Raw genomic sequence first — 16,419 nt, 5'->3', positions numbered from 1 at the left:
AATACTGCTTGGCACATAAGTTCTCAGTAAGCATTCTTAGAAGTTATTATTTTTGAAATTGTTATTCAAAGAGGTGGGGGAAGATACTGAGTAATCTTAAAAATGCACATATGTTTAAAAAAGAAGTACATTGATGCTTTGAAATATGGTAGCCACACCTGGGCGTATGTGCAGAAGGAAGGGGGATTTGAGATGGAGCCAGAGCCAGTTTGGGATCCTTGTGTGTCCAAAGCAGGGCCAAGAACCCTTTTGAGCATTTGTTGAAAGCTGTCGACTCTCTCCCTGGAAAAGAGCCCCATACCCATGAAATCTGCATATAATTTGCCTATAACATTTGCATATAATTTCCAGACACAGCCTATGAATGGATCCCTCTGCTTTAGAGGTTGATTCATTTATCCTTGGATTGAATCATCATTTCAGTGAAGGCTTCCTTTAAACCTGGATTAAAAGCAGAGACATTACTTTGCCTACTAAGATCCGTCTAGTCAAGGCTATGGTTTTTCCAGTAGTTATGTATGGATGTGAGAGCTGGACTATAAAGAAAGCTGAGTGCCGAAGAATTAATGCTTTTGAACTGTGGTGTTGGAGAAGACTCTTGAGAGTCCCTTGGACTGCAAGGAGATCCAACCAGTCCATTCTAAAGGAGATCAGTCCTGGGTGTTTATTGGAAGGACTGATGTTGAAGCTGAAACTCCAATACTTTGGCCACCTGATGCAAAGAGCTGACTCATTTGAAAATACCCTGATGCTGGGAAGGATTAAGGGCAGGAGAAGGGGACAACAGAGGATGAGATGGTTGGATGGTGTCACCAACTCAATGGACATGGGTTTGGGTAGACTCCGGGAGTTGGTGATGGACAGGGAGGCCTGCCGTGCTGCGGTTCATGGGGTCGCAAAGAGTCAGACACTACTGAGCGACTGAACTGAACGGGATGTGTACTGATAGAGAAAACTCGGAAGCCCAAGAAGCCTTCAGTCTCATTTGCCTTTTCTTTGTTCCTTATTTCTCTTCCCAGAGGAGGCCAGCCATGTTCAGAGGCAACAAGTAGAGAGTAAGAGCCAGGTAAAAGCAATGCATATGCTTCAGTGACACTCACTGGGGACTTACTGAGAAACGCCACGTGTGGCTATGGAGAAATGCCAGTGCTGCAGGGGCCTCATCCCCAGTTCCCTTTCCCAAATGGCCTTTCCTGAATGGTGAGCCTCTAGGCTCCCAGACACAGCCCTGGGTCTTGTATTCAGGCTCGTTCCTCACGTGCCACTTCACACCTGTTGCCAGAGCTTGGAAGCAGGCAACTCCTCCACGATCACAGTGCCCATGGTGAGTCTTCTCCACTGACATCTCTTTCTCATGCCCCTCCTGTCTCCTCTCTGATCTCTCTCCAGCTCCTGACTGGCAGGAACTCTTGGCTTAGCCAGAGAGCTTCCTTCGGACTTGTGTTCCCAGCACCCGATGCTCATTGAAGCAGCCCTCAGCCTCCTCATGAGGACTAGGGACAGTGGGGACTGCACCATGAACTCCGGATCGTGCCTGAGTGCCAGCACGGTGGCCTTTCCCACCATCACTGGCAGCAGCATGGCCATGAGTGCCTACAGCAGCAGCAACGCCAGTGCCTTTGTGAGGACGCCTGTGGGGCCAAGTGGGGTGGATGGGCAGCGGTGCAGCAGGGGTCGGAGTCTGGGAGCACCCCTCTCTCCTGTCCCAACCACGTTACTAGATGCTACATACACAGAGCCCCAGGCCAACTGGAGCGGTGGCAGCTGTGAGCATGACGGCAGAGAGAAGAATGTTGGGGAGATGGGAGTTTGCAGCTGATAAGAGTAGCCTGTAGTTCTCTCTTCCTTTGAAAAGCTCTTCTGGTTTTGATGCCTAGGGCTTTGCGTTTGTCCAGTGGGTGGATGTTGTCTGCTCTTTTGCAGCTCTCAGGGTTCTCTCTGTGTGACAGCACCGGGTCAGAGTGGCCAGTGCCCGTCTAGGGAGGTAACGTAGGTGTCTGACTGTGTTTTGTGCAGCGTGTGTCTGTCATGTGGGAGTTCTTGGGTTGCCTTAGATGTGATGGTGGTTGCATTTGCCTCCCTGTGGACCATGGTCATCTCTCCCCTGCATCTGTGCCCTTCCAGGCCAGTTTGCACACAGATTCATTCACTGCCCTTCCCCACTCCGCTGTGAGTTAGCTGGAGACTGAAGGTGGGACGAGGGGAGAAGCCCAGGTCTGTCTCTTCTTCCCTCCCTGCTTTTGACAGTGTCTCGGTCGGCATCTCGCTGTGACTCCCATCGGCACCAGACAGTGCTCTGGGTTCTGAGAACCCCACCTCTTCCCCTAACTTGTATACAGTGGTACCTTCTTTTTAAAATTATATTAAATTAATTTATTTCTTTCTGGCTGTGCTGGGTCTTTGTTGCTGCACGTGGGCTTTCTCTAGTTGCAGTGAGCAGGGGGCTACTCTTCGGTGTGGTGCATGGGCTTCCCATTGCAGTGGTTTCTCTTACTGTGCAGCCCACGTTCTAGGTGCACGGGCTTAGTAGTTGCGGCACACGGGCTTAGTTGCTCCTCCACATGTGGAATCTTCGTAGACCAGGGATCAAACCCATGTCCCCTGCTTTGGCAGGCTGATTCTCAACCACTGGACCACCGGGGAGGTCCCTGGTGGCAGCTTCTTGATGTTGTTAACTTTGAGGTTACTTCACTAGCCCCTGGTTGTGCGTTGAATTCCTTAAACACCCAGAGGGGCTTCTGTTTTTCTGGTTGGACTCTGATTGATGCATCAACTGATGTTTATAATAAATGACCCTCGGTCACCCATGTCACCTTTCCTCCATGGGCAGTTCGGGCCATCTGACACTCTGTATATTTTGAAACTGAGATGTAAGCTCCAAGACAGAAAGGATTTGATGGTCTCGTTCACTATTATAGGCCTGGCACTAACCTCTACAGTGTCTGGCGCATCATAGGTAGTGAAACACATATCTGTTAAACACATACGTTTATCCTTTGTTGTTGCTCAGCTGCTAAGTCGTGTCCCCACGGACTGCAGCACGCCAGGCCCCCTTTATATAATGATATAAAAACAATCCTTGGTCAAAGCTAAAGGAAAATGGCAGTGAATTTACATTCAATGCAATGAATGGTAGGAAGAGGCACCTGGTTCCTCCTCCCGCCATCTTGCTGCCCCAGAAGTTGTCCATTCCCCTCCCTCCTCAGATAATTAAGGGTTAGGGATCAGCCTACGAGAGGATTTGCTGTTACAGACAGGGAGTGTTGGTACAGTAAATGTCTCGCATCCTTAGGAGAAGTGCTTGGAGTGGCCTCAAAGCCAAGGCATTGGGTGTGGGTTGGACCCAGGTAAGCTGGCTTTGTCCTTTGCTCCACCAGCTAGGTGAGGGATGGGAGAGGAAATGGTGGAATATCCCTGTGCCCTGGAGAAGTTCCAGCGAGGGACATCTTAGAGAGGTTCTCTACAGGCTTCTGTAGAGAAGGGTGGAATGGGAAGGAGGAGAAGGCAGCATCTGAACAGAGCAGTGTCTGAGGGCACACGGGGGACAGAACTGGCCAGCTAAGACTGCTGAGTGTGCTGGGTTAAGGGGCCAATAGAGCGGTCCAGGGACTGCTTCAGGGGCAGTATCTCAGGGAATCTAGTTGGAAAACCATTCCAGTGACCTCAGAAGAGATAATATCAGACTCCAGGGCCTCCCTGCCTCTCACCTTCTCTCTCCAGACCATCCCCTTTGGGGCAAGGAGTGGTGTAATTCATTACCTTCTGGCGGTGGGGAGATCTTAGCCCATTCTCTGGGTTTTTGAATTCTTCTCTCCTTTCTCCCTGCCAACTGGACAGCCTGCCAGCTCCATGGACACTCAGTTGTGCTTCCCAAAGAAGCAGGACAAAATGAAGAAGAGGGTCATCTGGGACATTGAGGTGGCTGAGGAGCTACAGTGGAAAGGCTGGATGCTGGGGAAGGAGATCACCAAAAACCTGGTTCTGAAAAATCTCTCCTTGAAAATCCAGAAGATAAAATACAGGTACCAGTACGAGGGATCAGAGATTAACTCCCTGAGCCCTCAAACCCCCAAAGCAGTCGCTTAAAACACAAAGTCATGCAAAACCAAAAGAGTGTATAGAACATGTATAGTTTGAACAGTTGTTGAAAGTGGAACCCATGTGACCAGGTTAATTAATGGAGTGATAACAGTGTCTGAAGCTCACCTTCTTTCATCAGGTGTCCCCTGAGCACTGGAACACCTTCCCCACTGGTGAAGGTAACCACTGTCCTGACATTCATGATAATGATTTTCTTGTTTTTCTCAAAGGGGTTTGCCACTGATGTTTGCATCCCTAAATGGTATAGTTTGTTTACCTTCTTGTGAACTTTACGCAAGTGGGATAACACGATATACTATTGTTGCTGTTGTTGAGTCACTAAGCCTTGTCCGATTCTTTGCAACGCCATGGACTGCAGCATGCCAGGCTTCCCTGTCCTTCACTATCTCACAAATGCTCAAACTCATGCCCATTGAGTTGATGATGCCTTCCAACCACCTCATTCTCTGTCACCCCCTTCTCCTCCTGTCTTCGATCTTTCCCACCATCAGGGTCTTTTCCAGTAATTCAGCTCTTCACATCAGGTGGCCAAAGTATTGGAGTTTCAGCTTTAACATCAGTCCTTCCAACAAATATTCAGGATTGAATTCCTTTAGGATTAACTGGTTTGATCTCCTTGCTGTCCAAGGGACTCTCAAGAGTTTTCTCCAGCACCACAATTCAGAAGCATCTTAAGCACTCAGCCTTCTCTATGGTCCAACTCTCACATCCACGCATGACTACTGGAAAATCCATGGCTTTGACTATATGGGGCTTTGTTGGCAAAGTGATGTCTCTGCTTTTTAATACGCTGTCTAGGTTGGTCATAGCTCGGTTATGTTCATAAGACTCATCCACATGCACGCATAGTTTATCCTTTTCCACCACAGAGTAATAGTTCAGTGTATGCTTCTATGTGTTGGTGCATTCTTCTGCTGAGGGACATTTCGGTTGTTTCAAGTTTGAGACTGTTATCAACATTGTTCAGCTATTGCACAAGTTCAAGTTTTGCTAGGGTAGATACAAAAGAATAGAACTACTGTGACTTAGGACATGTACACATTTGCTTCTTACAGATGTTTGTCCATGTTTGCCAAACTCGTTTCCAAAGTACTTATATCCATTTATATTCCCACCAGCCACATATGAGTGTCCCCATTCCTCTTTAACTTTCCCGACAATTGATATTGTTTGGACTTAAATTTTTTGCCAATAATGCCAATGTGTTGTAGGTTTAATTTGCATTTCTTTGACTACTATTACAATTAAGTGTTTTTCTCCTGTGTTATTGGCCATTTTGTTTGTGAAATTCCCGTTTAAGTCTGTGCCCATTTTTCTGTTAGATTATCTTTTTTCATTTTTCAAAAAGAATTACAATGTAGCTGATTTGCAATATTTTATTAATTTCGTCTGTATAGCATAATGATTCAGCACTTTTATAGATTTTACTCCCTTAAAAGTTATTACAAGATAATGGCTATCATTTCCTGTGCTCTGCAGGATATCTTGTTGCCTAACTATTTCATTCTATTATTTTAAGTCTAGGTTTATTAGTTTATTCAATTTTTGGCTGTGCTGGGTCTTTGTTGCTTTGCATGGGCTTCCTCTAGTCGCGTTGAGCAGGGTCTGCTCTGCATTGCAGTGCTTGGGATTCTCACTGCAGTGGCTTCTCTTGCTGTGGAGCGCAGGCTCGAGGCACATGGGCGCAGTGGTTGCGGCTCGAGGATTCTAGAGTGCGGACTCAGTAGTTGTGACACAAGGGCTTAGCTGCTCCTCGGCAACCCACAAGGGCTTAGCTGCTCCTCGGAAATGGCAACCCACTCCAGTGTCCTTGCCTGGAGAATCCCAGGGACAGGGGAGCCTGGTGGGCTGCCGTCTATGGGGTCGCGCAGAGTCGGACACGACTGAAGTGACTTAGCAGCAATATTCCATTGTGAGTGTGTGTGTGTGTCTTGACCCATTTGTCTGTTGATGGTCACTTGGGGTGCTCCAGTATTTTGGTTATTGTAAATAGTGCTGCTGTGCACATTTGGGTACATGTATCTTTTCCAATTAGTATTTTTCTTTTTTTTTTTTCCCTGGACACATGCAGAGGAGTGGAATTGCTAGATCATATGGTAGTCCTATTTTTAGTTTTTTTGGAACCTCCATACTGTTTTTCAGGATGGCAGACCAATTAACATTCCCACCAATAGTATACCAGGGTCCCCTTTTCTCCACATCCTCGCCAACGTTTATTTGTAGACTTCTTGATAATAGTGCAAAGTGATATCTCATTGTTATGATTTGCATTTCTCTAATAATTAGAAACATTAAGTATCTTTTCATGTACCTGTTACCTATCTTTACATGTTCTTTGTAGACTGTCTTTTTTTAATAGATGTTCTTATTGAAGACACTAATTCTTTATCAGTTATGTGTTGTGAATATCTTCTCCCGCGTTGTGATTTGTCTTTTCTTCTGTCATGTATTTTGAAGAAAAGCCATTCTTAATTTCAAAGGAGTTGAATGTATCAATATGTTTTCTTTTATGGTTGATATTTGCAAGTTCTTCTCTACCCTTATCTAGTTCATGAAGATTTTCTCCTATAGCATCTTCTAAAGACAGTGTAATTTTGCCTTTCATATTTGTCTTTTATCTACGTGGAATTGATTTTTGTGAATGGTTTGAAGTAGGGATCCAATGACTCTTTCCCCCTCAAATCAATGTCCAGTTGTCCCAGCACCATTTATTGAAAATTTCCTACTTTGCCTTATGATCTCCCTACCACTGACGTTTATCACGTCTCCATACGTGTAGGAATCATTTTTGAACCCTGTTTTGTTCCCTTGCTCTATTCGTCTCTCCCTGGGCCAATAAATATCATCCTGAATTGATTATTAAAGCTTATAAGTCTTGATTATCTTGTAGTGTAAGTCCTCCAACTTCATTCTTACTCAAGATTGTCTTGGCTCTCATTGGACCTTTTAACTTTCATAAATATCTTCAAATCAACTTAAATACATACAAGTAGACAACTTTTTAAGATTTTTGTTTAGGATTTAGTTGAACATATAGATCAATTTAGGCTTTCCAGGTGGTTCAGTGGGGTAAAGAGTCCGCCTGCCATGCAGGAGACACAAGAGACACGGGTTTGATTCCTGGGTCGAGAAGATCCCCTGGAGAAGGGCATTGGCAACCCACTGCAGTATTCTTGCCTGGAGAATCCCATGGACATGAGGAGCCTACAGTTTGTAGGGTCGAAGAGTTGGACATGACTGAAGTGACTGAGCACACGGGCATACACTCAGATCAATTTGGGGAGAATCGACATCATTACAAATCGAGTCTTTCATGGACATGGTGCCTCCTTATATTTCTTTAGATTTTCTTTCATGTCTTTCAATAAAATGTAAAGTTTTCTCCATAGATGTCTTACACATCTTTAGTTAGATTTATACCTAAGTGTTTTAAATTTTTAATGATGCTGAATATGATATCTTTTAAAGTTGTCTTATTCTTCTGCTTGTTGCTCGTTTTTTAGAAAGTCATTTTTTAAAAATATAGATGTTTTTTCCACACAGTTGTGCCCAGTAACCTTGACAAACTCTCTTGTTAATTCTAATGATGTGTTTGTTAATTCTGTTTTCCATGTACATGTTCATATCTTAAATAAAAATGGCATTTTTTCCCTTCCTTTCCAATCCTATATCTTTTCTTTCTTTGTCTTTCCTTCCTGCACTATTGAAAAGGAAAGTGGTGAACAGAAGTGGTTATAGAAGGCATCATTGTTTTGCTCATGATCTCAACGTGAAAGATTCCAGTGTTCACCATTAATTTGCATGTTTCCTGTAGTTGTTTTTTTTTCTTCTTTTTTTAGACTTTATCAGGTTAAGGAAGTTCCCTTCTATTCCTAGGTTGCTGAGAGTTTTTGTCATAAACATATGTTGAAGTTTATTTAATGTTTTTCTTTATTGAGATGGTCATTTGTTTTTTTCTCTCTTAATTTGTCAATACAGTGAATTACATGAAATGATTTTTAATTTTCTTTTTTTTGATTGCACCACAGGGCATGTGGGATCTAACCTGCACCCCCTGCAAGCGTTAACCACTGAACTGCCGGAGAAATCCCCTGATTTTTAAAAAAGTTAATTGATTATTTTTTGGCAGTGCTGGGTCTTTGTTGCTGTGAATGCACTTTCTGTGAGCGGGAAGCTTCTCTTGTTGCAGTGTGCAGGCTCTGGGGCACAGAGGATTCAGTAATTGTGGCCCACAGGCTCAGTTGCCCCGAGGCATGTGGAATCTTCCCAAACCAGGGATTGAACCCATGTCCCCTGCATTGGCAGGAGGATTACCAACCACTGGATCATCAGGAAAATCCATCCCCACTTTTTTTTTTAATGTTAAACCAATGGTGTATACCTAGAATAAGCCCTGCTTGTTCATGATTGAGTGTTCTTTCTATACTCATTGCTAAATTGTTTTTGCCAATATTTTGTTTATGGCTGGTACTGGCCTGTAATTTTCCTTTCTTCTCATAACTGTCAGGTTTTGATAACAACATTATGATAGACTCACAGAGTATTTTGGGGAGGGTTTCCTTGTTTTCTGTTGTTGGGAAGACAAGGCTAGAATTATCAAGTGCTCCATACTACTTGCTGCAAAGCCATCTGGCCTAGTCTTTTCTTTGTGGGATGATTCTTTGACTATTTATTCAATTTTTTGGATAATTTTAGGTTAGGGTGGCCACAAAATGTATAATTCTTGAGTCACTTTGGTCAATTATACATTCCTAGAAATGTGTTTATTTTATCTGAACTTACTGGTATAGAGTTTTTGGCAGTATTGTCTTTTTCTCTTTTTTTAAAGTAATTTTGTTTATTTATTTACTCACTTTTGGCTGTGCTGGGTCTTTGTTGCTGCGCGGGCTTTTCCCTGGCTGCGGCGAGCAGGCGTCACTCTCTAGTTGTGGTGCGTGGGCTTCCCCTTGCAGTGACCTCTCTCGCTGCAGAGCGTGGGCTCGGTAGTGGTCCACGGCCTTCATTGCCGCACAGCATGTGGGATCTCCCCAGGCCAGGGATGGAACCCACGTCCCCTGCGTTGGCAGGTGGCTCCTTAACCGCTGGACCACCAGGGAAGTCCGCTCCTGTTTCTTTCCCTTCAGCGCTCTGATATCCTGGAATGAAGGTCTGGGATAAAAATGGTGCCATGTAAGAGACAATTCCTACTGGGGCATAACCGCTGTGTTTCCCCTTCTACAGTCCCACCAGCTGCTTACCTTTCCAGGGTCTCCCCTAATCCTTCTGCCTCTTCTGGTTTTCTGATCCTGAAGTGTTTATTCCTTGGCTCCCTCCCATAGGCCCCCCAAGACCAAGTTCTTCTTCACGGTTGTCCCACAGCCCATCTTCCTGAGCCCAGGCCTAACCCTCTCACTCCCCGTCATCTTCCGCCCTCTGGAGAAGGTAAGGCCTGCCGTGGTGAGCGGAGGACAGGGAGGGACATGGGCACAGTGACCTCGGAGCAGGGGGCCAGGCCAGAGCAGTGAGGAGCCCCCACAACCCAACTGCCACACCCACATCCTCAGCCACATCCTACCACTTGGAGCCAAAACTCATTAGACAGAAGGGGCTTCCAGTTGGACGTGTGGGGTGGGGAGGGTGGGGCAGCAGGGAAAGCTGGGCTACTCTGCCGGCCATCAGAAAGCCCTGTATTCCTTGGCTTCTTCCTGCTCTCAAAATATTCTCCCAAAACTTTGTCCCTCACAAAAGAGGCCCCATATCTCTGAGACCAGGATGGCACTAGAGCTCCTTGTCTTTAGAGACTGAGATGGAGGAGGGGCGTGGCCTGACCCAGCCCTCCACAGTTATGTTGGGGGGATGGCCAGGGCCAGGGTGAGGTGGGTACCACCCAGGTACCACTGATCAGTCACTGCCTCTGCCTCTCCCCACCGCCCCCACACACCACAGAAGGAGTACGTGGACCAGCTGTGGCTTGAGAAAGCAGAGGGGATGTTCTGTGTGGACCTGAGAGCCACCCTGCCCTGCCACAAGCTGATCTGCCCACCGTCCCTGCAGTTGCCCATGTGTGCCATGGGGGACATGGCTGAGGCCTGGTTCTGCCTGGAAAATGTGGGGTGAGGGCAGAGGCTCAGGCTTGGAGGTGGGAAGCGCGACAACTGGGAGGAGGATTCCTGGGAGCAGGAGAGACCGGCATGTGGGGTGTGGGAGTAAAGGGGGCATCTCTACCTTTCTAAAGCAGGGACAGTGGTCAGAGGGGGCAAAGTGGCTCTGATCCACATCCCCCCCACCTCGTGCCCCACCCCCAGGGACCTGCCTACCTTCTTCACCTGGGAGTCCCCCAGCCCATTCCAGATGCTGCCGACCACAGGGCTGCTGGAACCAGGCCAGGCCTGCCGGATCAAGGTGACCTTCCAGCCCCCAATGGCTGTCATCTATGAAGCTCAGGCCACGTGCTGGTATGGGGAGGGCAGCAAGCAGAAGAGCGGCATCCAGCTGCAGGCTGTGGGTGAGGCCCGACCTCTCACCCGTCCCCAGAGCCCCCCACTCACCTCCCTGGGAAACAAAGCCTCCAGTGTGCTCCTGCCACCCCCATCCTGGCCTGGCCCCCAAGGGACCTCCATCAGCCTCCCGCCTTTCGCCGAGCCCCACAGGCTTTGTCATCTCTTTTCTTCCCTTGGTGCCGCAGACCAGTGTTCCTCTGGGGACCCGTGTCTTCCTTGAAGGGGCTATTCAGTTTGGGGCCACAGAGGCCCTGGTGGGTTTCTCCCCAAGCCTGTCCACTCTCTGCCCAGCCAAATGCGCCCAGCTGCTGGTGAGCATAAAGCAGAGGCGCCCGAAGGACCAGGATGCCGAGGGCTTCCAGAAAGTGCTGCACTTTGGCACTGTTGCTGTGGGCTGCACCGCCGAGAGGCAAATCAAGCTGTATAACCCATCGGCAGTATGTGTCCTGTGCCCGTGGCGGGAAGTGGGGGCAGGGGTCAGGGACCACAGGCCTGGGTGTGCCTAATACCCACCCCCTGTACAGAATGTTGCAAGCCTTGCATATCTATGTCTGTTGATACACTCATGTCAGCAGGGGTCCTCCCATCATCTCAGCTGGGGGCTAGGCTAGACTATCCCTTGACCTTCTCCCATAACAACCCCAAGAGCAGCCCTCAGGTGTCCTGATGCCAGGACCACTGTTAGCCTTCGTGGTACCTTTGGGACAAGGCAGAGGTACCAGGGCACATGGCTCAGCCGCTTCCCTCCTCTGGGCTGAGAGGCAGCCTTGCTCCAAAATCAAGCTGATGACTGAGGCAGAGGCAGGGCTTCAGCTGGGCACTGGTCATGACGGACCACCCCACCCTGTAATCGGATCCTTCCTGGCCCCACAGGTGAGCGCCCCCTTCAGGATCGAAGTGGCCCCAGACGTGCTGGTCAAAGACCAGGCCTTCTCGTGCCCCACGGCCCATGGCATTGTGCCCCCCGGAGAGAAGAAATTCGTGTCGGTGTTCTTCCGCCCTGAGACCTTGGACGTCAGGACCATGGACTACTTGTCCATTGTGCCCTCTGGCTGTGCCTCCCAGACCCTGCTCAAAGTCGTTGGTTTCTCTCGAGGTACTGGCAGTCCCAGGTCACTGCACTGCCTCCAGGGACAGCAGCAGCCCCTGCTTACAACTGACAAGCGTCTGCTCCTAGATGCCTGGGGCCTCTTTACCCTCAGCCTGGGTGTCTGCTGCCCCCTGGTGGGCTCAGCTAGGAATCAGTTAAGGTCACCTGGAGATACTGTTGGCATCCTCACTCCCCGACTCCCCGACTCCCAACCATCCCCCCAAAACCGCCACCCCTCTACGACCCAACCTGGCGGTCTGCACAGGCTGCTGGGGCTCCAAGCCTTTCCAACCCAATCTTCTGTCTCCAGGCAGCACCACCTCCCATCGGTGGGACCCTTGGAGACCCAGCCAGGTGGCCAGGCCCACTCACAGCGACCCCCCCCCCTCCCCCCCGCCTCCGCCTCCTCCACCAGGTCCTGACCTGTCGCTGCAGCACCACTGTGTCGACTTCAGCTGGGTCAGCCTTGGGACCCGCTCAGAGCAGCGCCTGTGGATGGAGAACAAGTCGGACTGCAGGGCCTACTTCCACTTTGACATCGACTGTCCGGAGAGCGTCTTCAGCATCAGACCTGCCTTTGGGACCCTGGTGGGCAAGGCCCGCATGACCCTGTGCTGTGTCTTCCAGCCCACTCAACCCATCATCTACTGGCGGCGCGTGGCCTGTCTCATCCACCACCAGGTGAGCTGTCGGGGAGGGGCGAGGCCAGGCTCCCCAGGAGCTGGAGGCCCAATCCGAGGCCCGGTCATGAGAACAGGGCTCGGTGCTCAGTCAACCTGTATTCTGGAACTTGCAGGATTTTCTCCTCCAGGGCCCCCAGCCTGGCTTTTGGAGCCAGAGGTTGGCTAGGGGCATGCAGAGACTTGCTTCCAGCCAGGTGGGTGGGCCAGTCTTGCTCTCACTGCTGCCAGCCCGGGACTTTGGCCCTCACCCCACGCAGCACGTGCAGGGCAGAGAGCCTTGAGGTGACAACCCCACCTGGGCCCCTAGACCAGGTGGTGCACACTGTGCCCTGACGAAGCCGGTCTCTGGCCAGGGTGGCGAGTGGAGGCTGAAATCTAGCCTCACACAGACGAAATGTCGTAGGACCCACTGTTCCTGGACCTGATTGGGACATGCCACTCAGAGAGCACCAAGCCAGCCATCCTTCGGCCTCAGCATCTCACGTGGTACCGCACACACCTGGCGCGGGGCCTGACGCTCTACCCGCCCGACATCCTGGGCATCATGCTGAGGGAGAGGAAGCTGGAGCAGGATAAGAACGGCGCCCTGATGATCCCCATCGAGGTTCGATGTGTCCCTCTGGGACCCCGGGGGGCCGTCCACCCTCCCAGGTTCACGCCCCCCCTTCTCTAGCAGTCCTTGGGTAGTCCCATGCTCCGCAGTGCCGTGGGCATCGTTCGTAGTCAGGGGGTGTGACATGTGCAGACCTCTTGTAGCCTTTTCCAGAAAGAAGCACAGAGATGAGGGGCAGCAGCTGGAGAACTGGCCCCCACCCACCCTTCTCTCCCGACACAGGACTCGGAGGACATACCGGCCCCGCAGTATCCCCTCATCCCCCCGATGACTGAATACTTCTTCGACGGCACCAGTGACGTGGCCATCTTTCCCCCAGCCGTCAGCATTGAGCCCATCGAGGTGGATTTCGGTGCCTGCCCCAGGCCCCAGGACCCCACCCCCGTCCCCCTGTGCCTGATGAACCACACCAACGGCAAGATCACCGTGGCCTGGACACGCAGGGCTGACTGCCCCTTCTGGGTGACCCCAAACACCTGCGATGTGCCCCCTCTCAAGTCCACAGCCCTGCGCCTGCACTTCCAGCCACCTCACCCCAACGGCCTGTACGCCGTGGAGCTTGAAGCCTTCGCCGTCTATAAGGTGTGTGTGGGCAGACAGGACAGGGGGATGTGGATTCTCTGCCCTGGAGCCTGAACGGCAGGGTGCGGGGTCGGAGGGGAGGGGAGGGTGAGGTAGGACACGTCCTCTCTGTGCCAGGCTCTGCTCCCTCCTTTTCTTGAACCCTTGGCCGAACTTTGGCCTTGGTGGTCTGTTTTTCTCCCAGGTTCATGGCCTGCCTTGGCTGAGGGGCTTCTTGGCCCAGCTGATTATGTCTCCCTCTTGTGTGCCTCCCACCCGCTCTGGAGGGAAAACTCAGCGGGGCTCAAGCCCTTTGGAAAATTCTGTGCACGTAGTTTCCTCGGCCTCCTGGCTGGGGGGCTCCTGACCTCTCGCTAGTCCTTGAGGTAGGAAGTGGTCCTTCTGGAAGAACTGAGGGCAGGAACTAGGCCCTGGGGGGACAGAGCCTGAGGCACCCCATAATTACGTGCATGTAGTAAGGGGCTTCTTGTCCATTTTCCCTTGACCAAGTGGTCAGTCCAGCCTCTTAGCCCCAGACGTATCGCTCCCTTCTCATTTCCAATCCGTGCTCCCCTTTCCCTCATTCTCTGCTCTGCCCACCTTGCTGTTCTTGCGCAGTGGGTGGGTGCTGGGGCTCAGGGAACAGTAGAGCTGTGCGGTCAAGATCAGAGTCCCTTACCAGCTCTGTGACCTTGGGCTCCTCCCTTAATGTATAGACCCCTGAGCTGTCTTTCCATCTATAAACTTGGGAGCATATCCAAACTTTTGAGAAGTTTTTCCAAAGCTGAGTCTTTAGTTGCCTCTGTTCTAATATCTTGGCTGTGCAGGAACTCGAAAGTTTGTAGGAATGAGACTGTGGACATCTGGCTTGGCTGAGCTCCTCTGACTTTTAGGCTACAGGTTGCCATCCTAAGCTGTCCGATATGCCAACCACTAGCCATATGTGGCCACTGAGCGCTTGAACTGTGTCTAGTCCAAACAGACATGCTGTAAAGGGAAGAGACACACTGATTTCTAGGGCTTAGCACAAAAAGTATGCAAAATGTCTCCTGCCTCATATATATATGCACCATATATGGTGATGCCATCCTGTGCGTGCACACGTGCTCCGTCACTTCAGTCGTGTCTGACTCTTTCTGACCCCCTGGACTGTATTCCACCAGGCTCCTCTCTCCATGGGATTCTCCAGGCGAGAATACTAATGGATTGCCATGCTCTCCTCCAGGGGATCTTCCCAACCCGGGGATTGAACTCACATCTGCCTGCTTCTCCTGCATTGCATGTGGATTCTTTACACACTGAGCCACCTGGGAAGCCCAATGCCATCATCTATATGCATCATATACGTATATATATGTATACGTATGTATATATGTGTATATGATGGCATCACCAATGCAATGACCTCGGGCAAACTTCAGGAGATGGTGAGGGACAGGAAGACCTAGAGTGCTACCATCCAGGTGGTCGAAGAAAGTCGGACATGACTGGGCAACTGAACAACAAGAATACATACACACACAGATATATATGGGCTTGCAAAGTGGTGCTAGTGGTAAAGAACCTGCCTGCCAACGCAGGAGACATAGAGAGGTGGGTTCAATCCCTGAGTGAGAAAGATTGCCCTGAAGGAGGAAATGGCAACCCACTCTAGTATTTTCAAAGGAGCCTGCTGGGCTACAGTCCTGGGGTCTCAAAGAGTCCAACACGACTGAGTGACTAAGCGTGCACACACATATATGTATGTATACACACATACATATATACACACATACATATATAATGTTGAAACAATACAATTTTGGATCTACTCAGTTAAATAAAATATATTGTTGAAATAGGTTTTACGTGTTTTGCCTTGTCAATGTGGCTACTAGAGCATTTAAAACCATGTTTGCGGCTCGCGCTTGTGGCTGCCTTCTGTTTCTATTGGCCAGTGCTCTCTGGCACATTCCTGCAGGATGAATGCTGCTTTCACATCGCAGCCCCACCCTCGTCCTGCTGGGAGGATTAGAGAGCGTGTTTGCTGACTGCTTGGTGCTGCGTGTTCAATGCGGGGCCTGGCGCACAGCAGGAGGGGCTGCTATGGCTGTGGTTCCCCCACTGTCTTCCCAGGGGGCCCCCTCCCCCTGGGCCCCATGTAGGGTTCCTGCAGTACAGGGGGCAGGCTGGGCTGCCCCACCAGGTCAGACACTGCGGTCATGGGTGTGGTTGTCCCACAGGTCCTGCGAAGCTACAACAACATCGAAGAGGACTGCACTGTGTGCCCGTCCTGGTGCTTGACGCTCCAGGCGCGAGGCCACAGCTATTGCCCTGGCTTGGAGCACCACATCCCCCAGTACACCCTGGACGCCCCCAAGGTGAGCGTGGCCCCTGCCGCAGTGGGAGGTGGGACAGAGGGCTTGGCTCTGCCGTCAGATCCCTCTCCCATCTCTGGTGGCCTCAGAAGCACGTCCAGTGCTCTCCCTGGCCGTCCCAACCTCCCCACCACCAGCCCCTGGGGCTCTGCACCCGTCTTGAAGGACTGTCTCCTGGACCACTGCAGTGGAACTGCGAGAGTCTGGGGCTTGGACCACTAGCTCTGGCCTGCTCCATCTGAAACAGTTCCCCGGCCCTCTCACTGCTGCTGCTAAGTCGCTTCAGTTGCGTCCGACTCATAGACGGCAGCCCACCAGGCTCCCCCGTCCCTGGGATTCTCCAGGCAAGAACACTGGAGTGTGTTGCCATTTCCTTCTCCAGTGCATGAAAGTGAAAAGTGAAAGTGAAGTCGCTCAGTCGTTTCCGACTCTTAGCAACCCCATGGTCTGCAGCCCACCAGGCTCCTCTGTCCATGGGATTTTCCAGGCAAGAGTACTGGAGTGGGGTGCCATTACCTTCTCCGATGCTCAGCTT

General features: G+C 50.5%; 1 protein-coding gene across 1 annotated transcript in view; it reads left to right on the top strand.

The window, feature by feature from the left end:
* The first annotated feature begins 936 nt into the window (after positions 1-936).
* CFAP65 (cilia and flagella associated protein 65) overlaps positions 937-16,419 on the top strand; it is a 36,645-nt gene continuing 21,162 nt past the window's right edge. The window contains exons 1-12 of the mRNA XM_068968481.1: positions 937-1,089; positions 1,423-1,615; positions 3,838-4,022; positions 9,420-9,522; positions 10,027-10,193; positions 10,386-10,585; positions 10,872-11,017; positions 11,454-11,676; positions 12,086-12,351; positions 12,757-12,957; positions 13,189-13,548; positions 15,750-15,887. Coding sequence (XP_068824582.1) covers positions 1,076-1,089; positions 1,423-1,615; positions 3,838-4,022; positions 9,420-9,522; positions 10,027-10,193; positions 10,386-10,585; positions 10,872-11,017; positions 11,454-11,676; positions 12,086-12,351; positions 12,757-12,957; positions 13,189-13,548; positions 15,750-15,887 — 2,196 coding nt within the window. The 5' untranslated portion in view covers positions 937-1,075. The remainder of the gene's footprint in view (positions 1,090-1,422; positions 1,616-3,837; positions 4,023-9,419; positions 9,523-10,026; positions 10,194-10,385; positions 10,586-10,871; positions 11,018-11,453; positions 11,677-12,085; positions 12,352-12,756; positions 12,958-13,188; positions 13,549-15,749; positions 15,888-16,419) is intronic.

Source organism: Capricornis sumatraensis, chromosome 3 (genome assembly GCF_032405125.1).
Source record: "Capricornis sumatraensis isolate serow.1 chromosome 3, serow.2, whole genome shotgun sequence".
NCBI lineage: Eukaryota > Metazoa > Chordata > Mammalia > Artiodactyla > Bovidae > Capricornis > Capricornis sumatraensis.
Note: the sequence above shows the minus strand (reverse complement) of the source record. Positions and strands in the feature narration are given on the sequence as shown.